The 25132-nt window shown below is 34.2% G+C and overlaps 1 protein-coding gene across 1 annotated transcript; it reads right to left on the bottom strand.

Moving 5' to 3' along the window:
* Nucleotides 1-4793: 4793 nt before the first annotated feature.
* LOC126975544 (keratin, type I cytoskeletal 9-like) lies at nucleotides 4794-11581 on the bottom strand. Its single transcript, XM_050823473.1, has 2 exons — nucleotides 11565-11581; nucleotides 4794-5705 (listed from the first exon to the last, which is right to left on the bottom strand). The coding sequence occupies exons 1-2, from the start codon at nucleotides 11579-11581 to the stop codon at nucleotides 4853-4855; spliced, it is 870 nt and encodes a 289-aa protein (XP_050679430.1). The 3' UTR covers nucleotides 4794-4852.
* Nucleotides 11582-25132: the final 13551 nt, after the last annotated feature.

The following is a 25132-nucleotide window of genomic DNA, read 5'->3' as shown; positions in this document are numbered from 1 at the left end:
GAGAAGGCTTTGAACCAGATAGATACATCACCACCGTTATCTAGTGAACCTCGTATTAATTATTATCCCGTGTTTTTATGGCATTCACCTCTTTAGGCTATTTTAAATAAATTCATTGCATTACAGCGCAAGAAAGGAGCCAGAAGAGGTTTCTGCTTACTTCATGAAACATTGTGAAGGAGCTTCTCACCAAGCCTCTCTACTGGATTTTTAAAAAAATGCGGAGTGGAATTCCCTCACGTTTGTTTGATACGCAGCACACATTGCACCGTTATACAAATCAGGCGACTTATCTGCTTCGTCAAAAATTTTTGAGTAACCTAAGTATATAGATGATCTATATAGGTTTTAAAAGGAAAGTCAGCGGTCAGTAATTTTCTAGGTATACAGAATTTATTTCCGGAGCGTTTAGTTATCATGGTCACATCGTCCAAGATTACTACGTAATTTAAAAAGTTGAACAGTGTGCGTATATTTCGACTTAACTTTATGAATACCTCAGAACATCCAATTTGTTCTTAAGTCCATAAAATTAAAAACTTTTTAACTCTAAATTAAACACTTTCATTAAGGAAACTGTCCATTCTCAAATCGCTGTGGAAAAAGATTCAACCTCTGTGGTTCTGAAGTAATATAAATGCTGTAATAAATTACAAAATGGAAAGATCTCACCTAACCTACGTTAGTTTTTCCGTAACCATAATGGGAATCCTCCTAGTTGTATTCATGTAGATTGAATAGTTTTTAATTTTATTACTTTATTGTGTTTTGATTAAGTTGATGGAAATCTGAAGAAGTGAAGAAATTATTTTGTTACTTCAATATTAAGCATATCTTTCTATATATAACAAATATATATGGAAAAATATGCTTAATATTGAAGTAACAAAATAATTTCATAGCTACAAATAAAACAAAACATAAAATTATTGCAACATAATCTATGTCGACGACTTTTACAAAAAAAACCTCCGAATCTTACTATCTATGCAGTTACTTAATTGCGTTAAGCGTGAATAACACGATTATTTAGTAATTTAATGAAAACAATAATCGATTAGAAATCGAAATGTTTCAATGGCGACGTAATTAAGATTTTTTATACTAAGGAGGAATCCATACACTGGGGCCTGGTGTAAAAGATAAATGGATGATTCTCATGCGGTCCACCTAATAATAATTCTTCATACCTATTAGGATTTTATAATCTCATGAATGAAACATGAATTTAATTATGTTCTTTTGGTTCAACAGTTACTTTTGTATCCCGATTTTAATATCGGCAATACAACGTTTGCTGGGTCAGCTACTATTCAATATTTTATTTGTTTTTAAAACTCTTTAGAAATTGATTTACACCACTTTTCTGCTCGCAACCGTATAAATAACATATCTAACATAAGGCGCTTTCGGCCCACCAGAAGAACATAATGTTATCGAAGGCACCTATCGATAGCTGTAGTAAAAATATAATATGTACTTAATTATAATCTAATACAAATCACATTAATTCAGAAAAGTTTGACGCTGTTCAAATTGTGTCGCTTCAATTCTCTTGTGTAAGGAAATTCGATGTTGGACTTGTTAACTTAAACGCTATTTAAATTTAACATTATAGTAGTTCATGATTGCTTATGCTCATGTACTATGGAGGGAAGGGAGAAAAGTTGAAAAAATGTCCAGCTGTATGCTCTCATAACAGTTCAAAAAACTTCCAAAATGGCGCGGGTGTAGGCACAGGGTATGGTATGAAGTATGTTGAATGTAGCAATTGTAAACGAATTGAAGTATGCCGAGTTAAAAAATATAAATAATATTGTCGACTAAAGTAGTTAAATAGTGAAAATTTCAACAACTTAAGTAATACAAAATAATGTAGATAATATAACCTTAAATAATTATTATTAGGGAAACGTGCAACAAGAGTGATTATTATTATTTTAAATTTAGCGTTTTTTTTTAAGATTTATCCTGATGCTACTGTGGCGCCACCCTAATTTAATGTATTTTGATGGACACTTTTTTATGTACACAGATGATACTCCTTTATCATCTGTGTGTGTATATGATGTACCAAAGTACATGATATGGAGAGTAGAGGCAAGGTAGGGAGAGGGAGCTTCAAGTACACTTCTTGAAGCAATGGTTTAGTGAGTCAATACTCAAGTGTCAACTCAATTTCATTTCGATAGACCGTAAAAGAGCCGATCAAAGAGTATAATAATACTCAGGGAATTAATTACTTAAATGAGTTTGATACTGTGAGCGAGAGGTGAAGCACTTTATAAAACAAGAAACATTGAAAGCAAGGGGAAAGGCCTGGCAGTTAGCCTGGATATAGCGAAGGCCTTTGATCGTGTATGGCACAAGGCGCTCCTCTCCAAACTTCCATCATTTGGGCTTCCCGAGAGCTTGTGCAAGTGGACCTCCAGCTTCCTCACTGGGCGCAGCATACAGGTCGTTGTCGACGGATATTGCTCGAACCCGAAGCCCGTGAATGCTGGAGTGCCCCAAGGCTGTGTGCTGTCACGCTGTTTCTTCTGCATATCAATGATATGTTGGACACCTCCAACATTCATTGCTATGACGACAGCACTGGTGATGCCGTATACACGGGCCATGCAGGTCTCTCTCGGGAAATCGTCGACCAGTGCCGGGAGAAACTTGTGTCTTCTATCGAGACCTCTCTTGAGAAGGTCGCAGTAATAGAGCACGGCAATACTTCAAGCCGGCCCACATACCAGCGCTCTACAAAGCGCAGGTCCGGCCACACATGGAGTATTGCTGCCGTCTCTGGTCTGGCGCACCCCAGTATCAGCGCGATCCATTTGATCGCGTGCAACGCAGAGCAGCTGGAATTGTCGGGGACCCAGTGCTATGTGAACGGCTGGGTCACTTGGCGTTGCGTAGAGACGTCGCTTCATTGTGTGTCTTCTACCGCATTTATCACGGTGAGTATTCCCAAGAGCTGTTAACCCTGATTCCTGCCGCCGAATTCCACCTTCGTACGACACGCCACAAGTTAGGATATCATCCTCACCATCTGGATGTGTGGCGGTCCTCCACAGTGCGGTTTTCAAGGAGCTTTCTTCCACGTACTACAAAGCTGTGGAATTAGCTTCCTTGTGCGGTGTTTCCGGGACGATACGACATGGGTACCTTCAAAAAAAAGCGCGTACACCTTCCTTAAAGGCTGGCAACGCTCCTGTGATTCCTCTGGTGTTGCAAGAGATTGTGGGCGGCGGTGATCACTTAACAACAGGTGACCCGTACGCTCGTTTGTCCTCCTATTCCATAAAAAAAATGTGCCCCGCTCTTTTGTGGAGTCGTCCTCGTCATCTTTTCTATTCACAGTGCAGATTGCCAAATCAACTCATGAATATAATCCAAATTTAGATTGCCATTAAAGTGTAGATAGAGAACTTTTAATCTGTTTATTAGAATCTTCAACTGGGAGGCTTCTTTACACGGAATGCTGGATAGGCGTGGACCACAGCTGTGCCTTAATCTGCCGTGAAGCAGTAATGTGCAAACATTATTGCCTTTTGGTTTGAAGCGCGCTGCAGTTAGTGGAAATACTTAAATCTTATCTCACGCTCAGAATTAGGTTTTTTTCAAGAATGCTTTTCAAGAAGAGTCCTTACACGTCCCGTCACAATTTCTCATAAAAAATGTGAAATTTTTGTGTATAATTTTAAGGACTGCAAGTTTTTACGCATTTCCTTCACCTCTGTCATTGCGGATGTCCAATTTCGACTGACTTATAAAAAAATTAATTTAACCTTACCAGAGTAGGTAATGAGTAGCATACATCGACTAGACAGCAAAGGCATAGTGCCCCGCCTCACTACGCCGCCACAAGCAATGCCATGCATACCCTACGACTGACGGCTACGGCACAGCGTGGAAGAAATAGGTGTCAATGCCTACGCTAGCTCGCGGCTACAAGATTTCTTACAGGATGTTCCGAAATAATTTTATGGAAAATTGGTTTATCTAGGTGAATTATTATGTATTTTTATTTTTGAAATTATTTTTTTATGTTTAAGTTGAAGTAGTTCTACCCGTGTGTTCAATAAATGTTTGTAACGCCACGCTGTATAATGTATTGAATATACTATACGTATATTACAAAAAGATTTAGTATATTCTAAGAAAATCCTACATCAGGATTTTTTTCTTTCCAAATTCCAACTTAACTACGAATACTGCCCTTTATTTTCTCATTTACCCATTACGCAATTTCTTAGAATAAATATATTAATTACTATTTCATTCAAAACATTACTAGAGTCACTGAAATATTCTGTACAGAAAAAAAACTATACACTTAGTAGATTATTGCGCCACGTTTTCACTGTTTAATATTGTTTTGTTGTTTGATAAATTCAGTTAGGTAGTCTAATGCTCTAATGTACTAAAATTATATTGATTTTTTTTATCATAATTAGAAACAAAAGTACGACGAGATCACTTTGCGCTCTTTTTTAGTTTTGGGGTAAAATACTACTCGGTGATTCCATATACAGCTTCAATATGTTTTGAATATATACTGATAGTAAAAATATTGAAAGGTTGCGCCTAACAAATGTAGGCGCTCTGAAGTAATTTAAAATATCAATACTAACTGACTTGCTTTCAAAGAAACCCCCTACATACCTCAAGAGTATAATAGAATAATAATAATAATAGAATATAATCCATATAATAGAATTTATAACAAATAGAATAAAAAGAAAAGTTTTTATATGTACTCAATAAAATTTATTTATTCAGTATCGTTTTCTCTCATGGCAAACGTAACAAAATTACAAAGCATAAATTAACAATTATTTACAAAAACAATGGCAGCTTATTCCTCATCTTCATCTTCATCTATATCTTCATACTCATATTCCTTCTCATGCTCCTTTTCACCTTTCTTGCCGTACTCTTCATGATTGTCGTAATGACTTTCATCGCCTTCTTTGCTTATATGCCCGACTTCACCGTCATCTGAATGGCCTTTGCTGTGGTGGCCTGACTTACCAAATTCTCCTTTTTGATAACCTGCTGCTCCCTTTTCTCCTTCTTCATGGGCACCGCCTTTTTCACTGTGATATTTATTCCCTGAACCATGTTTATTATAATGACCACTGTTATCAGCCACATCGTAAAAGTCATGGTCTTTTTTGAATTCGTCCTTTTCGAAAACTTTATGATATCCCGTTATATCTTCACCTTTACTATGGTGCTTTTTATGTCCATGGTTTCCGCCTTTGTATCCTTTTGCTAAATTATGATGTTTACCATGGGAGTCAGCTTCGTCGTAATATACTCCTTTTTCACCACTAGCTTCGCTTCCATGTCCTTCCTTGTGCACTTTGCCGTAAGAACCAGCTTGTCCTTTAGCAAAGTGTCCCTTTGAATTGTATCCTTTACTTCCTTTTTCACCATGAGCGGCATGATGTTCTTCACCATACTGTGATCCACCTCCACCTTCATGGCCATGACCAAGACCCACTAAAGAACCATGTCCATATTCTGCTGATTCTTCATCTGAATCTTCATCATCTTCTGCATCCTGAATTACAATAGGTTTAGCAGCAATGTAGGGTAGTGGCACAGGAGCCAAGTCGTAAGCCTCAAATGCTTTCGGCGCTGCTACTGGCAAAGGTGGTGCTAAATACTGAGGTTGTTCATAATGGCTCCCAAGTTGAATAAGGCTGGCAGGTCCGTTGTTGTCACTCCTATAAATATATCCAGTAGCAGGAGGGAGGATCTGGATTGCCGATGCAACTGTAGCGACGAAACAAATGCCGAAGACAGATTTCATCTTGATGTGTTCTTGTTCGCAACCTGTGCTGTAATAATTTCATAACACGATTGCTCAATATTTATATCTGGTTTAAATCATAGACAAAGACCATGAGCTCTTGATTGTCTTTTTTTAGCCATGTACTTATTTCCCGCGAGGTTGTAGGTGACAGAGATATTGATTGAAAAAATCTTTGGCTTTGTATGGAGGTCGGCATGTAATTAGACTATTACAAATTTACAAGTTTCAATTGACTCTGTCGCTTCGAGAAAAATATATGTAAGTAAAATTATATGACGATATCCTCAGAACTCCTTAATATAATAGAATTTCATATAGCAGCACGAGCCTCACGCTCTAAAGATTGATATCATTATTTCAAACGCAAGAACAAATACGTGCGGCACTGCACAGATTGTTTGCTATTCAAATTCAAAATTTAATTATGTAAAAAAATAAGCATTAAAACTTTTCTCAATATTAATGAGACATTTTATTTTGCGAGTAACCAAAACCTTCGATGCGTATTCTTTCAAAACTATAAGATCTCGAGGGTTTAGGAACCTACATAGCAGGAACATAAGTACTTTAAAAGTTCTTCTTAGGACAAGAACTTTTAAAGTACTTATACAAGAAACTTTACCAGTATTATCAGTATAGAGTTTATTGTATAAGTATCAACATATTTCAGACATGCTTTGGCTTACAAGCTAAATTTATGAGTTATAAAAAAGTAATAAGTAGATAATAATTATTGATTTTAAGCGCTGCCGTGATATCTAATTTATATACGTTCATCCGGTTCCGACCCGTTACTAAAATAATGTAACATGTTTTTAACTGTAGATCTTTCGTTTCGTATTTATGTTAAAAAAGAAAATATTCGCGTATGAATCATCAGTGACACAATTCATTATTATAAATATAAAATCATTCGATTCAAAAGAGTTTTTTATAGGCCTCTTTGAATTAAAATTTTTAATTTCTAAGATTCCACAGTCCGTCGGTCCATCTGTCTATCGGTGTAACTCATTAACCGCAATAGAAAGACAGCTGGATTCTATCAGAGTGTGTTCAATATAATATCATATGATAGATAGACGGAAAATACATGATATGGTATTTTTATTTAAGCTCCTCTACGGCATCACTGATCTTTTCAGTAAATATGCATCAAGGTTCCCTATACTCCACGGCATCCCATTTCACTTTTTACAACCTCCAACCCTCAGGACCAATGTCGATCATCATTCCCTAATACCCCGATTAAGTAGACTATATAATGAATTTATTAGTCTCCTAATACCTATACTAATAAGTCCATTGTTCTGTTCAGCGATAATATAACAAAATTTAACGATAAATTAATTAAGACACTCGATTCTGCAGTGGTAGATATCACATAGATACTAAAATTGTGAATATTTTTTTCTTTATTATTATTCTTGTATTTTTATTTTTTTATATAGCTTTCATTGTATAAAATTAACATTCACATAACTTTATTTAGCCTTTACTTATTATATAAATTTTAACTTATTGTACGATTGTGTACATGCGTGTATAAATATAATTATGTGTATCCCTAGCACCTGAGACTTGTTTAATGTTAATTATCATATGTAATTCTGTTGGTAGTTCATAACTAAATAAATAAATAACAACAAAATTAAAAACTGACATGGCGAATTTCAAAATAAAAAAAATATTTTTCAATTATCAAAGCATTTAAACAGTACTTAGGTACATGGTAGTGTTACCAATATCTTGAACGATTATACGGAACCCTTAGTTAAAAAAATTGGGATAGACAACTGGGATTTATTCTATCAGGCGTCTGGATGAAACCATAATTTATTAAAATTTTTGAATTAATATTTATTACTACAAAAAAAGTATTTAATGCGTTATACCGTTTTTTAACGGTCGCACGTAGACCTATTTTCGGAGTTGAATTCAAATTATAAATATTACAGATATAGTTCCAGGAATCCCAAATTTTTAATTGGAAATTTCTTCCTCCAGGATATTTTTTCAGAATTTCCTACTTATTAATAGTTTTTGACTTATAAAGGACTAAATGCCATCTTAATTTGTTAATAACAATTTCAATTTGTTCTGTACATTTTACAGATTTTTTTTTATTGTGTATACGATTAACTGTTAAATATTATATGAGTTAGTACACTTTATGGTAATTTTAAATATACAAATTGAATTATATCCAAGGTTAATATAAATATTCAATCCTTTCTTGGATTCCGTTGGTAGACATACCGGGCTCTTAATAGGTACAATGAGACCTCTTCTGTTTGTGACAGAAATAGATCTGGCCGTCCACGTAGGAACGAAATTACGAAAAAGGTGGTAAAAGCAGTAAGGGAAAAAATTCGAAGAAATCCTGTCCGAAAGCAAAACATTTTATCTCGGGAGATGAAGATAGCACCTAGGAACCATGTCGCGTATTTTAAAAGATGACTTAGGTCTTGCAGTATATTTAGAATAGATTAGTATATTTCCATTGTTTAGAATTAGAAGATTTTTACAATTGTATGAGACTGCAGATGCTATTTATCTAGATTGACACGCGATGAATCCGGTCAAATGCACCAACACAGGAAGGGATTGTACAAAATATTAAGATACTGAAAAGGATATTTTTTTTTGAAATTCTTATGTCGGCCATTTTGGATGCTTGGATCTCGCAATCGTGGTTGTAATTATTTCTTGTTTTCGTGGTAATAGTAAAACACACCTTTTGAAAATTTCAGCTTTTAGAAAGCCCGACGGTAGGACGGCAGAATTGATAGCGCAGTCTTAGTAATAGGTTCCCCGTTGTTACCCCTTCGGGTACGGAACCCTAAGATAGATACTTGACAGACAAATAGACGGGCTACAAACAGTTCCAATATATTATAAACATATTTGTATTTTTAGCAGCAAGGAACTCGATACCACCCGTAAGGTATTTACTGAAGATGTATATATTCAGCGTCTAACTTAAAACAAAAAATATTTATCTCTGATAAATAGTATTAATGGGCGAATACAACTTTAAGAATCAACATGGAATCGCAATTACAATTGTTTTTTGACAAAATAAAGACAGAAATGAACAACCAAACTAAAGAAATTTTATCACAAATAGACGAAAAATTAAAACCTCTAGTACTCGAAATTGAAGAATTAAAAAGAGATAACAGTTATCTAAAAAACAAATTGGAAATGTACGAGCGCAAAGAAAGGAAGAAAAACTTAATAATTTTCGGCATAAAAGAAATGGAACAATCACAGAAACAATTATTAGAATGGACAGTCGAAAAATTTAAAAATGAAATGCTAATAAATGTTACCAACAGGGATATTGACAACATTTTTCGAATTGGAAAAGGAGAAAAAGGTAAGCCCAGACCAATATTAATATCCTTTACAAATTATTGGTTGAGAAATGATCTACTAAAAAATCAAAGAAAATTGAAAGATGCTTACATCACAGAAGATTTCCCCAAGGAAGTACTAGCAATAAGAAAACAACTACAGGAAAAAATGATGGAAGAAAGAAAGAAAGGAAACTTCGCGGTAATAAGTTATGACAAACTAATAATCAAGGAAGGTAAACACAGAAACCAGAAGAACCGCAAAAGAAAAGAATTGACATCACCAGAGGTAGCACAAAATCCGCGAAAGCAATACGCTTCATATAACAAAAAAACTACAACGAATACAAGTCTCGTCAACGCTTTCGATTTAATACGCTGCAGATCAGATTCATATCCATACTCATCAAAACAACAAAACACAGGAGAGCACAGTAGTTAGCAAAAAGCAATCGGCCACCAAAACAACCCGCACACAAAAGAACAAGTAAGTAACCATAACATTAGAAAAACATTTCCCAACCCGAGTGGTCTTCGTGGGAAATTAGACCAATACCCTCCATCTAAAACGTACATACAAAATTGTAAGACTAACCCAAGAAACAATCTACTAAGGATATGTACATACAATGTAAGATCCTTATCATCTTATGAAAGGTACCTAGAGTTATCACATGCTCTTGAAAACATCAATTTCGACGTAATGGGACTCTCTGAAGTAAGAAGGAACAACTGCAACATCGAAGAGTACACTGACCATATATTATGTTACATAGGAGAGACGAAAGGCTTATACGGAGTCGGATTCCTTATAAATAAAACTCATAAAAACAATATAGTAAACTATAAATAATAATAATATAATAATAATATAATAATTCTTTATTGCAGGCATAAAATCCCATACACAATATTGAGTCGTACAAATAAAATAGTATACAAATTCAATACAAATAGTATACGTAAAAATAAAATAGTATACAATACAAGAGAATTACAAATTTATTTTCATTAATTATTTATCTCAGTCAGATAAAAGCAAAAAGAAAACAGCTTTGTGTCCAAAGCTATTTTCTATTTGCTTCCCGATGTGTCGAGAGCCAATGGGCTATCATTGGACTACGCAGGTCCTGGCCCACCACCTGGAGGATGCTGTTACACGAGCTACGCAATCTTTCCCAGAAGGAAGATAATATAAAGGAATCTCGGAAAGAGTAGCCCTCCTACAGTTAAAATTCGCAAAGCTATATCTTTCTATCATACAAGTATATGCCCCAACTGAGAAAGCACCGGAAAATGAAATAGAAATGTTCTATGATAACATCAGAACGGCTCTCGACCTATCGCACGGTACTATACTCATTATAGGAGATTTTAACGCAAAGATAGGAATGCCGAAAGAACATGAATACCCTATTATGGGCAGATACGGTTATGGTAAACGTAATGAAAGAGGTGAGCAACTTATCTCATTTGCAAATGAATTTAAAATGTCAATAATGAACACGTACTTCAAAAAAAAAGAGAGTAGAAAATGGACGTGGATATCTCCAAACCAATTAACAAAAAATGAAATCGACTTTATATTATGTAGCAAACCAAAACTTATTACAAATATAGAAGTTATTACAAATATTAACTTTGCTTCAGACCATAGACCCCTACGCGCTACATTAAACATTGGAACTCAAAAGAAGAAAAGAACAAACTTTAAAACAACTTTAAAGCACCCGACCACACTAGAAGAAATAGAACTATATATCACACAACTAAAGAAATGTTTATCAGAATTCGAGCAAGGAAAACAAAACACAAATAATGTACAAACATATTACGATACATTGGAAAAAGCTATTACCAAGGGATTAAATTTAAAACTAAATACAAAAAAGTCAAAAAATATCTTAAATGACACAACAAAAAGCCTATTGAAAAAAAGATCAGAACTTATAAAAACAAAACCTAAAGATAGAAAAACTAGAAATGAACTTAGTAAAATATTCAAAGAAACAAAAAAATCAATTAAAAAAAAGACTACGAAATATATAGAAAAAGAATAATAGAAACCAATCTGGCTAAATATAGAAGTACAAAACGGGCAAAGAAAGAATTAATATCACATAAAAAATGGATCCAAAAACTGAGTAGGGGATCAATAGAAACGAATTCAAGAATAGACATACTAGAACAGGCTACTGACTACTACAGGAAGCTCTATAAATGTACGAATGGACACACAGAAAATGAAATTTTCGAGTACTCAAATATTACCGACACTGATGTTATGGAAATCAAAGACACGGAAGTTATAAAACACATAAAACAAATGAAATTGAATAAAAGTCCTGGTCCGGATGGAATCATGACCGAAGCTATAAGAATAGGAATACCCGCCATAACAACTCATCTCACACGACTTTTCAACTTAATATTAACCACAGAAACCATACCCTTGCAGTGGACTATTTCAGAAATAGTACTGTTATACAAAAAAGGAGACCCTCATAATATAACTAACTATAGACCCATTAGTCTTATGTCTAGTATTTATAAACTGTTTGCATCAATAATACTAAGCCGGATCACAGAACGCATAGATGCCACACAACCCAAAGAACAGGCTGGCTTCCGATCCGGTTTCTCAACAATGGATCATATACATTCAGTCGAACAAATAATTGAGAAGTACAAAGAATATAATAAAACCCTCTACATAGCCTTTGTGGACTACAGCAAAGCTTTCGATAGCATTAGCCACACAGCCATATGGAATACTCTAAATAATCTAAAGGTCAACTCAAAATACATAAAGATTATAAAAAATATATATATGAACAGTGTTTGCAAAGTTAAATTAGAAACTAAAGGAAAAGACATCAGGATTGAAAGAGGAGTCAGACAAGGAGACCCACTGTCTCCTAAATTATTCATAGCCGTACTAGAAGAAGTTTTTAACAACATAAACTGGGTGAATAGAGGTATTATGATCAACAAAGATTTCTTAAGTCATCTTCGATTTGCCGACGATATAGTAATCTTTAATGAGAACCCAAAGCAACTGGAATCTATGGTTAATCAGTTACATGAAGCAAGTGCCATAGTAGGCTTGGAAATGAATTTTGAGAAAACAAAAATTATGACAAATGGTCTATCAGTACCAATAAGCGCCGGATCACAAACACTTGACTTTGTGAATGAATATATATACCTAGGAAAGCTGATATCCTTCAATAAAATAAGTCATGAAGAGGAAATAAACCGAAGAATAAATCTAGCCTGGAAAAAATATTGGAGCCAGAAGGATATTTTAAAAGCAAACTACAGCTTGGAATTCAAAAAAACGGTAATGGAATCCTGTGTTCATCCAACTTTGTTATATGGCTGCCAAACATGGGTGTTTACGAAGAAAATACAACACTTAATTAGGACATGTCAGCGCGGAATGGAAAGAAGCATGCTTAAATTAAGAAAAAATAATAAGATACATAGCCAGAAGATAAGGAAGAAAACAAAATTAACTGATGCCTTAAATCAAGCATTAAAATTAAAGTGGCAATGGGCCGGACACATTTCCAGACTAACAGACGCTAGATGGACCATTCAGACCACAACATGGAAGGGACCTGTAGGAAAGAGAAATGTGGGCAGACCACATAAAAGGTGGACCGATGAGATAAGAGAGACTGGCGGAACTAATTGGCTCGAAAAAGGAAAAAATAGAAAGGAATGGAAAGGAATGGAGGAGGCCTTTACCCAACTGGGATCCATTTGAAAATAATCAAGAAAACTAACATAGTGCATGCATTATAACTTACTAACATAAAAGTTAATAATAAAATAATCATGTTTGTCGACTAACCGTACTAACATACTAACACTAAAATGTAGAAATCAAATGGAAAATCATTAATAAAGGCTTTATTATTATTATTATTATAAATAATATTAATGTTGTAATTTTTATTTGAAGTTATAAAAATCGACATCAGTTTTTGTGAAAAATCTAGTATTATGAAAGTTCTATATTAAATTTTAACATTGAAGCAAAATTAAATTCATCAAATCTAAACGAAGCAAATTATTAAAAGAAAAACTTTATATCTGTTATATATACTAGATACCTAATATATGATCGATTATTTTTATTAGCTTTCATTATAAGAAACTTCAAAATTGGCTATAAAAGATACAATATAAAAAAATAGTGAAAAACCGAAATATAAATACAAACTCAGTAAGTATGTCTTAGTTTATATTACTAAAAATAAATTACATATTTACAAAATATTAAAGAAATATAACAAAACATATAGAAACACAGTTTCAGTGTTTAATTTCGAAGCCATAGCTTTTGCCAGGGAATCCACTATCAGGCTTGAAGTTTTCAAATTGTGTTGTACTTTCTTCATCAGATTGCTCGCTGCTGCTGTCTCTGGGTCCACCTGAGCCATGAGAAACCGTTGTATATCTTCCACTGTCTCCTGACTGGAAGGATTCAGCGTGGTGCCCTGGTCCAAAGAAATGGTCTCCTCCATCTTCATGGAATACATTTTTACTTCCACCGTTGTAGAACTCTTTTTGCTTGTCGTATAGTTTGTGAAATGCATCATCGCTGTTTGGCTTTCCATAATACCCTTTATAATGATCATTATTAGAGTCATCATCATCTATTTTCTTATTGTCTATGCTAGCTAAATAATAACTTGCATAGTTTTTTGTTTGATAATCATCAGGAATTCCTTTGTATTTGTCTTTAGCGTACAAGCTATCACTGTTATACGTCTTAAAATCATCGTCATTAAAACTCGATATTTTCTTAATGTAATCATCAAGATTTGAAGCGTATTCGCTAAATATTTTCCGGTAATCGTCATCAGCTATACCATCTATATCATTATTAGCCTTCTCTACAACAGGTTTCACATCTTCAACTTTCAGCGCCGCTTTTGTTTCATCTTCTTTACTGAATGGTTCTGAATGAGGGAGCGGACCAACATAGGATTGTGGCTTCTCATAATATTTTGAAAGCTGTTCCTCTACTTCGCTTTCTCCCATCTTAATAACTTTGGCTTCCCCATCGCTGCCTTTTCTGTAGATATATCCTGTCGCTGCCGGCTGGAGATCAGATCCCGTGGTGCGCACCATGACAGTTCGCTCCACAGTTTCTCGCATTTTCATGCAAGAGCCGTACGAAATTACCAGCAACAATAGAACTCGGCGTGGCATGGCTTGCAGAAATGACGGCAAAGGTCACGACAAATATTTATATAGCGAATATAACGAAGTATCGAGCATTGACACTCATAGACGGCCCGAATCTCTAGTGATTGAGCAACGCGCTTCTGTGTCAATGATATTGAAAAACTGAGTTCTTGTAGCGTGCATTGCTACGCGTCTCAACTAGCCTGCCCGTCACCTTGCGTGCGCGCTTGTGAACAACTTAGTCTACTTTTTTATGATTCATCTCACTTGATTGACGTTGGTCATACCTTCATTTTATTTGTAATAGCTAAACTGGTTAAATATGGTTAAAACGTTAATTATGCTTTAGTTCCGCACCTAGCATTTGATACGTTTCTGCATCGAAGGTAAAGTGTGCGGGTCATATGATAAATCCTGCAGCTTTTTATTTACAAAATAAGTTTAATCTATTTGTATCGTAGCCACAACTTATTTAAATTAAATCTGGCGATGTATTGCAGCCAGAGCAGCATTACCTACGAACCAACAATCGCAAATCTAATCTTGATGTGTTGTTAGAATATTTCGCCCTCCTACAACGTCGATAGCTAGGATAATCTTTTGACCAAAATAACTTCCAGTGCTTAGAGTTGGTCTATTGAAACGCGTAGATGTGCTTGTTACTGTATACGTGTCCTTGGCCCCAAGTAGGGTTGCCCTACTATACAATATAGTATCCTACTATTCAATGTTTTTATTATATTTATTTTAAAAATATACTTAACTTAGTGTTTAAATTCTCTTTGCTATAGTAGGCGAAACTACTATATATTATCATAAGACAGAGCACATATTTTCGATGATGAACACAGTGGAAAGATGAACGCAATAGAACCAGTATCGGTCTGATAAAAGTTGAGTTAGTGGAGTTCTGTAACTTAAAATTAGATTGTAATGACAGTTACGAAGGTTTCCTCCAAAATAAAAACCTATAGGTACCTATATAAGCTCGAAGCAGTAAAATAAATTCATAAAAATTATTTAATTATTTATTTTAATTATGTCTACTACTTATATTTTTTGGGTACTGAATAAAAAAATACGAAATTAAGTCTAAAAAAAAGTTTGCAGGCCTACCCCCAAGGGCCAAGTGTCTCGATAATAATCGGAATAAATTTCTTATCGAAGTAAAAATAATAGTTAGCGACGGCACATTATTTATAATAAAAGGCATAAAAGCAATAAAGGCATTTATTTTCTCAAAATTGATTCCATTAGAATTCTTTTTGATGTCATTTCTAATACTACTAGATACTACTACCGCTTCGGAAACAAATGGCGCTCTGAGAGAGAAGAAGCGGCGCAAGAAACTCTCCCAGCATTCTTTTTTTGCGCTCTTTTCAATAAAAATATACAATACTGTACAGTCATTTCTATCGCTATAAAATAATCACAATCTAGTCCCAGGCTGTCTGATCATTTAGATATTCAGCAGTGGAGTATAAGGATTTACGACAGAGCCATTTTTTTATAAAACATTTAAATTTATTTATAGATAATGCCTGAAAAGTGGCTGGGACTTTATTGTAGAAGTGTATACATTTACCCTTAAAGCTATTATGTATCTTATGTAGCCTACTAGAATTAGTTACAAGCAATCCCTTATTTCTAGTGTTATAATAATGAAAATCACTATTAAGAGCAAAAAGGTGACGATTTTTGTGAACATATATTAAATTTTCATAAATGTACTGACAATGAACAGTTATAATATTTATTTCTTTAAATTTTTCTTTGAGAGACTGTCTATAACCAAGTTGTTATATAGCACGAACAGCTCTCTTTCGCAGTGCAAACACTATATAATATCCTAAAATCAACCATTTATAAGTTATATATATAATAACAGTGAACCATATTATGACTGCCAAAAAAGAATAAACCGATTTATGGAAACTCTACAAGTTCATTCACTCCTTGGGTAAAACTGGGTAAACCTAATCTAACTAAATCTAAAAATTGTCTAAAAATTTCATCAAAATCTACACCCATCATCATACTACAAATGTACTATTTCTCTATCTAAATTCATTTTACAAAAAAGTCCGTCACAATGAAAGTGACCATGAATATTTGCGTCAACTTTAAATCTTAATTAGTTTATTTTAAATATATGAATTATTTTCTTCCAATCAGACAGAATTAGAGCATAACGGCTGCTTTGTAAGTTCATGGTTGCAATGTCGCTGTGACAAAGACATGTACGCTATAGACCTTGTCTACAATAAAAAAAAACAACACGACGAATGACAACCAAATCATAGACCTAGGTACAATATACAAGAATCCATTCACTGTTTGTATATATAAACAAAACGTGTAGTAGAGAAAAAAGAAAGATATAGAAAAGTAAAGCGAATCTTTTGTTACTGTTAGCGATTTTGAATGATAAGTCAAAAACAATCAGCCACGCCTGGTATAGCTCCTAAGTATTTTCAATTTTAAAGTAAAACCATTAGCACAGAGTAGGGATGGATACTTATAACCACTAGCTAACGCGCACATTCACAAATCAAAATTGGTCAAGTATTATCGGGCTGTCACGCAGTCTATACATAGAATTAAGTCTATGTACCATATAAAGCTCTGCCTTCTCTTTCACGCGCCTCGCTAGATATTCTCTTACTCTTTCATTCTATAGTTTTTTTTCTTTCGTCTTTTCTCTTTCTTTTCGTAACTTGAACTGTTAATACATACATACATACAATCACGCCTCTTTCCCTTAGGGGTAGGCAGAGACTACTTCTGTCCACTTGCTACGATCCTTACATACTTGTTTCGCTTCTTCCACTTTCATTATTCCTTTCATACATGCTCTTCGGTTTAGGGTACTCTTGACCTAGCCTTTTTTCAAGACGTTCCCTGATTTGATCTCGATACGTCCGCCTAGGTCTACCCCTTCCAACACTTTCATTCACACTGGCCTTATACACTTTCTTCGTCAATCGTTCTTCGTTCATTCTCTCGACATGGCCAAACCGTCTCAGCAATATGTTAGTATATCAGACGTATAATAATTTATAGTATCTACCTTCATAGATGTAAATGCCTGCAGTGAAAGATCTGTTTCTGGCTTTGTATAGCATTATTAGAGAGATTTCGTACTACGTCCGATCAGATTGCGAAAAGAAAATACAAAATAGAAATCTCGAACAGAATTCGGATATTTACGCACCAGTCCAATCTCTGATCCAAATCCTAGCAATTCAGGGACCACTTTTTGTCATACAGCATTTTACGCGAAGCCAAAGCAGAGCATTCACGTTTTTCACTGACCATGAGTGATATATACACAGATATTACAATAGGTACATCGGTCTTATCTTATCTATTAATCGAGATTCAAAATAATAAGAGTGAGAATCGCGTGGCATCGCATAAATGTCTTCCGATATTTTTGCTCCGAACTAAACAGCGTAAGTCGAAAAACTTATTCAATTAATTATAGCAATACTCAGGAACGTACGTAAACTTTCCATTGGTAACGGATTTAAAATTAAGCTAATTACCAAATTCTTAAAAGTAAGCATCGTTTTCGATAAAAAAATATCTTACAATCGTGTTTTTAGTTTAGGCAACGGAAAGATAAAATTTCAAAATCTCATATAATTAAAGGAGCCTAGCCTTAACCCGGCGAGCATGAGGTGAAAAAATGTTACATATAGAATTAGGCATGGTATGTCATACCCATAATTTGATGTACCATGATATAGAATTAATTAATTAATTCTGTTGATCTTATTTAGTCACATAATGAATAAATTAATGGAATTCAGTAAAAGAAGTTTTTAATCATGAAATATTTTTTTATTATTAATGTTTTTCTTACACTAAGTAATTATAGGAACTAAAATTTTGAAGTTCACAAAAATCAACACAATAAGAAAAATATTATTTTTTGGATTGTAATTCAACATGAATAATAAAAGATAAAAAAAATTCTGTTCGTTATAAAACGTAAACTATTTTTTTTCTGAACATATGATTAATTAATACTGTCCGATCAGCACAGTTTTTGAAATAATTAATCCTTTCCCTTACGCCCCTGCCTCCAGCTATTGAGCGAGCGAAGGTTGCCAGACAACGATTTAAAAAAAATACACTACCTTAAAATGTTACCAGGGTGTGAAATACCCTGGCTTATGCTCGCCGGGTTAACGGAAAGACAATAGATGAAAAAATATTGGATTGATAATGTTGTGTAAGGTTAAATTCTAATGTTGAGTTTCTCTTGTTGACCGTACTTCCTCGAACTGACAATCGAGCTAGGTAATCCCAAGATAAGTTGACAGACTTACATGTGTGTGTGTGTGTGTGTATGTTGACACGAAGCTAATATATACATTATAAAGGGCGACATGACCACTCCGACGAACATATTTTGGGTACTCAGTCTTGCGTTAATGTTTCTCGTGAATTTTACAATTAAACATCATGATAAAAATATTGCTATTAAGTGATTCAAGAATTTTATTGCTGTTTATATACATGTATAAGAAAATTTGATGAGAATTAAGCATTGTTGTTTTAAGAATTGGAAGTTATTTTTATTGTTAAAAACGGTTGAAACGGATATTTATGGGGGACCTACTCAGTACTCATTATTAGGTGAAAATGCAGTTGCCTTGAGATATTTCGACATTATTTGTTTACAAAAATGTACCTCTGTTAATGGCCGATCAATTATCATCAATTGATTATTATAAGTCGTCCTTCAGTTCATACAAGAAATGTTGTAATTATGTGCAAGTTCCAAGTTTCCTAAAAAACTTTCATAATGGCGACGATTGCTGAATGGCTATTAACGAGTATAGTCTTATTTCTGTGCACATGTCTTAATTATTTTCTTCATTTACAGTAAATAGAGTGTAACGATGCTTATATTAGTTTAAGGTTATATTAAGAGTGGTTATAACAGTAACAGTGGAAAAAATTAAATTACTACCTTCTACTGCCAGTAATTTGCTGTCAATACGACGTATAGCTTACCAGCGATAGAAGTTTGAATGAAAATTGCAATTCACACGTATATAAGGCGATAAGAATGACTTATCGGGTATAATGGGACAGCTTCAAATTATTGACAGCTAATTACTGACAGTAGAAGGTAGTAATTTATCTATATTTGTAGATAGTATATTAGAAACGACCACTAGACAGTAATCATAGTGACGTAGAGTTCCTTAAAAATAAAAATTGGAAGCAGTAAAACGTATTCATTTAAAAAAAATATTTATAACACAATTTTTATTAATTAATTCCCTGACTAATTATATAGATACTGAATTCAAAATACTATATTATATAAATCTTAGTTCTGCTATGCGCATAATATGAGTGTCTCATAATATACTATAATGATAGGTACCTAAATGTGAATTGTGCTGATAAAGGAGGCGGTTATCATTTTGACTGTACCTTGTTTTTTTGTATACCACATACCTAGACCGCAATGCTTTTAATTTACCTTGTTTAATTTCTTTTTTTATGTTTTTCTACAAGTTTTATAGATTAATTTAAAGTCTTTATTATCAGGTCCTTAACATCAATACGGAACTACCGATGCATGAGGCAGTCTAGAACTTATTCGCTTTACTTATTAGATACTCAATTTTTTCGATCGAAACAAACCTTATTTCACATCATATTGTATTATTAGGCATCGTATTTTAATAAACAAATAAAATTTGAAAAAAAAAAAATTATGAACGATGCGGGATTCGAACCCACGACTTCCGGCGTTCCGTGCCGGTGCTCTATCCAATTGAGCTAACTGTTCGAGTACCGCCTCGTAATAAAATTCTGTTTGCTTTGTTCAACTCTCAGGGTGTGGCTTCATCTACAGGATCTACTTTACAGTTGATAACCTGCTCAATCCCAATATTTGCATATTAGGAAATTGACTTGAGATGTCGCTCTTGTAAATCTAAACAATATGTTATGTTTTTAAAGTGATAGCCTGAGGAGTGAGCTTCTAGGATTAATACACAAATAAAATTTGAAAAACAAAATTTTATGAACGATGCGGGATTCGAACCCTCGACTTCTGGCGTTCCGTGCCGGTGCTCTAACCAATTGAGCTAACCGTTCGAGTACCGCCTCGTTATAAAATCTTGTATGCTTTGTTCAACTCTCAGGTTGTGGCTTCAAGTCAATTTCCTAATATGCAAATATTGGGATTAATCAGGTTATCAACTGTAAAGTAGATCCTGTAGATGAAGCCATCGTATCTAATAGTACATAATTGCAAAGGCCGGGAAATAGGCAATTGCAGGTCGAGTATGAGTTTGAAGGCCGTGCCGTAGGCGAGGACTTCACTAAATACTAGACAGGCAATTGCCAATTCCCGCCGAGGCATATATAGTGCTTTTCTCAAATGAATGGAAGTAAATAAAACACACTTTTAATATTATACATTAAATTTAATTTACCTTTGACTTCGCTGGAAGCAGGTTTTCCATTGCCAATTTGGGTTCTGATCTTAAATCTGGGGGAGTACAATCAATCTCCATTTCACTCTCTGAAGCATTGGAATTGATTTTAATTATAATTAAATTTATATACATTAAGTAGGTATGTAATTAACAAATCAAAACGAATTTTCAGCTGTGCCGCCAATTTTTTTTATCATCTATGCCGACAGGCAATCACATTTATGGATATACAGCCACGTAAACGCAATTTGTACTAAGCAAAGAGACTATGGTATGCCAAGAATGACAAAAGAGATCCGATCAAAGAGTATCTAATAACCCCAGCACGCCGTTTCATACAACATTGCAGGAGCATTGTAATGTTCCAAATTCAAAAAACGCTCAAGCAAATTGATTTGATTTTCTTCGTCCGAAAATTCGATACTTCGCGTGTTCTCTTTTCGAAAATAATGACAATATTTCCTTGCATGTTTGAGAAAAAAAATTATAAACAACTATCAATTATGGCTCCTTGTAGCTTTGACATCTTGTTTTTCACTAAACACTAAGGAATACTTAAATAAAAATCCCTTCTTAGCCGAAAAATTCACAACTATGTAATATTATAACAATTAATGTAAATAATAAATAACAAGCCAATGGATTGCATCCACAGAATGACTTAATTCGTAAATTTCTTTGTGTTCAATTGTACACTTACAATTCTTCGCGGCTTACGCACCTCGCTTTCGTCGTTAACATTTTCATTTCTCTCACTATTTACTTTCGAGTTGTCGACGTTATTTTTTTGAATAAGTTGATCGGCCACACCCAGATAGAAATCGTTTTGTCCAAAGTTATCCATGCCCTTGTTGAAGAGTGCATATGGAATATAATATCCTGTTCCATTCTCTCGAAATTTGCCAGTTCTTGTAATAGCATTCCTTTCGTTGCCTACGACTCTTTTGTCGCCTCTGTTTTTCTTAAACGAGGGTTTCTCGGTAGAGCGTGATCTTATATCAACCATTGATGCTCGTTGTGTTGACGATATGAAAAATGTTTCTCTTTTTTTATTTTCTTGCCGATGTTGACGGTGGTGCATAAACTTGTATGCTGTATCACGATTTGCCGATGATATGACTTGATGGTGTCGTTTTGAGTTCTTTTGGGAGTAGGTCTCTTTATTTTTGGCCGGTTTTATTGGATACTGTACTATGTATTCTCTATTCATTTTATTAACTTTCCAAGGTTTAACCTCAGCTTGGATGAAATTTCGATTAAATCGAAAATTATCTACTTTTTCGTATGTTTGAGTGCGAGGGATATCAAGAGCTGGTCCTTTTTGTGGTTTTTCATCGTTATTGTTATGATTTTCTTCCGAGTCCTTAGATTCCAATTTATCATGATTCTTTGGGTTACTTTTTGTATTATCTGTTGTATCGCTAGCTTCTTCTGATTCGCTGTGTTGCAAAGGTGGTGAAATCTCCACATTCCTCGGTTCCTTTAATAGATTACTTTCTGCTATCGATGGAAACTGTTCAACAGTTTTTGTAACTTTAAACAGCGCGTCTATAGCTTCTTCATTAGTTATTTTTGAGTATTTACTACGAGCTCCGACAAAGAATTTCTTGTTACCGTTGAATTTTGTTTTATGATACGGATTACCAACTGATGTGAAGTATGTAGAACTCGGGCTATCGTCAAACGTTTTATATAGATGGAATGACAGAACTGAATTCAAATAAACTGAAGCAAGTAATAATTTAAGAGGTGTCTGCATTTTACCAAGGTACAATTAACAGTAATACTAATATGTTCGAGTACGAGCTATTTATTAATAAATGTTATTATTATTTATACTGCCACCGTTGTTTTGACAAACAATAAACATTGCTGAATTATGTAAACAAAATGTAACTCGCCTTAGTCATACGGATATGGTTTGCATTTTTATGATGGCTGGCTTGAGGATTACGTAGTAGATGGTGTTTGGATTTAAATTCAAATACAAATATTTTTATTCAAAATAGGATATAATATCACTTATTGAAAGTCAAAAACAACTACTTAATCGAAAAGGTAGGCGTCAGACCTGAGGAAAAGGGCGCACGAAACTCAGCGGGGCTTCTCTTTTTTTATTAACATAATTTCAATACGTCTGAATGTATTTTCACTTACAGCTTTAAATCAGTTAGTACAAAATCAAGTTAAAACTTCAATTCAAATTCAAATATGTTTAAGTCAAAGAAGGATTCAAAATCACTTTTATAATTTCAAGAAACTACCTCCCATTCGAAATAGGATTCCTCAGGCCCTCAGACCTATAAAAGAACGGGCGCAAGGTTCGCTCCATTCCCAGTCTATGGTATCATTAAGAAAATCATTTATACTGTAATAACCTTAACCATACAAACGTTTTTTAACAATTCTTTTGAATTTGGTAACTGGGAAATGTACATTTGTTTTGTACATTTCCTGGGATCATGTTGTGTAAGCATATACATCGCCCAATAAAAGACTTACTTATTCGACTTACGGCCATTCCCAATTTTCAGTCTATCTCCGGTTGTGGCCTATTTGACATAAAAAATCGTTACTATCGTTGACTTTTCTGTCCCAATAAACTTATCGACGGTAACTCACCTTATCCGTACACGCTGTCTGTCAATGGGACGACGCTTACCAGGGATATAAGTTTGTATGGAAATTGCAACAGTGGCGATAAGAATGCCTTATCGGGTTTATTGGGACAGCTTCAGATTATTGACAGCTAATTACTGACAGTAGAAGGTAATACATCTGTAGATAGTATATTGGGAACGGCCGTTAACCAATTAGTAGGTACCTAAGCATTACAAGTTTATGTTTGTCCCTCGTGTTAACATAAGGATTGTCACAGTTTATAGTAAACTCGTCAATGTGCTTAAGAACATACAGAACATTATCAAGAATATATTGAGATGCAAAGTCAAAATTCACTGGCTCTCAATGTGTCTACCAATCATACACCATTCGTCCATTCTATTTCTATAAGATACCGCAACAGCTAGAGGGGTAAAATATTGAGAATGTATTAGTTTTTCCGCTATAAAAAGCAATAATGAAACACCAAGATAGCAAATTCAAATATAATTATAATAAAATTCAATATATATTTATTAACACAACAATTTTTTCCTGATCTTAGCTTGAGCACGGGAAAGAGCGCTAGTGTGGGACGCGACTTGCGTCGACACTCTGGCTCCTACTAATACATACTCCCATCTTAAATGCCAGAAACGTCTTCACATCATTTTGGTGTGGCTGAAACTTGCCCTATTAATATGAAAAAAAAACAAGCGAAATTTTATACAAGTAGTTTCAATTTATGTTGATTCTTTTATTGGAATCGGAATTTCCTTTCATTTTTCCTTATCGTTTGTGAAATAATAGGTAGAATGCAGCAATTGCTCATTTAAATACTTGAAATATCAGATTTATTACACAAAATGTTTGAGGAACCCCAAGACATGAGAGCTAAATTGTTGCTCAAACAAAGTCTATAAATAATTAATTAATATTCAATAGAAATGTATCATTATTTTAATTCACGAACAATAACATATAACAACGTGCTGTTTACATTATGCCTCCGACAACATTTCATTTATAGTTCAATTGTTGCCTCCTTACTAAGAGCACAATGAAACTTCTCGTAATATTTATATCTATTTATTCTTTACAAACGCAAGTTATTGCTAGACTTATACATAAATCTACAGACAAACCACAATCAACACTCAACTCTGAAGATGGTAAGGCTGTTAAAATATTCAAAGATCACAAGGAAGGAAAAGGAAACGTAATGTTTCATAAAATACGAAAACCACGCGATACCGAAGTTAAATCGACTGAATCAACTCTACCGACTAAAACTACAATTAAAACTATCAAAGCAGTAAAGAAACCTATTCCTAAATATCACGATGGTAATAGTGAAGAAGATTATCATGGTGATTCAAAATGGTCTAAATATTCTGAATCAGTTGAACATGAAGATCAAGATTTTAATGTTGATGACTATGATTTTGACGTGAACCACGACGAGTTTGCTAGTGGAGGCAAACATCTTGAGCCGAAAGCCAAAGTCAATATCAGGAAACATTCTGAAACTTCGAACAGCGATCCTGCGAAGAAGACGAAATCAAAAGCGAAATCAACGAGATCTCTGAAGAAGTTAATAGTTGTTTTACCCAGTCAGGATAAAGCGTCAATTAAAGTTGCAAGGAGTGCTGTTGAGCAGATGAGAGAAGAGGACTATGACG

The sequence above is a fragment of the Leptidea sinapis genome, chromosome 36, assembly GCF_905404315.1.
Source record: "Leptidea sinapis chromosome 36, ilLepSina1.1, whole genome shotgun sequence".
In the NCBI taxonomy this organism is placed as follows: Eukaryota; Metazoa; Arthropoda; class Insecta; order Lepidoptera; family Pieridae; genus Leptidea; species Leptidea sinapis.
The sequence above is the reverse complement of the archived record's forward strand: the minus strand, read 5'-3'. Positions and strand labels throughout refer to the sequence as shown.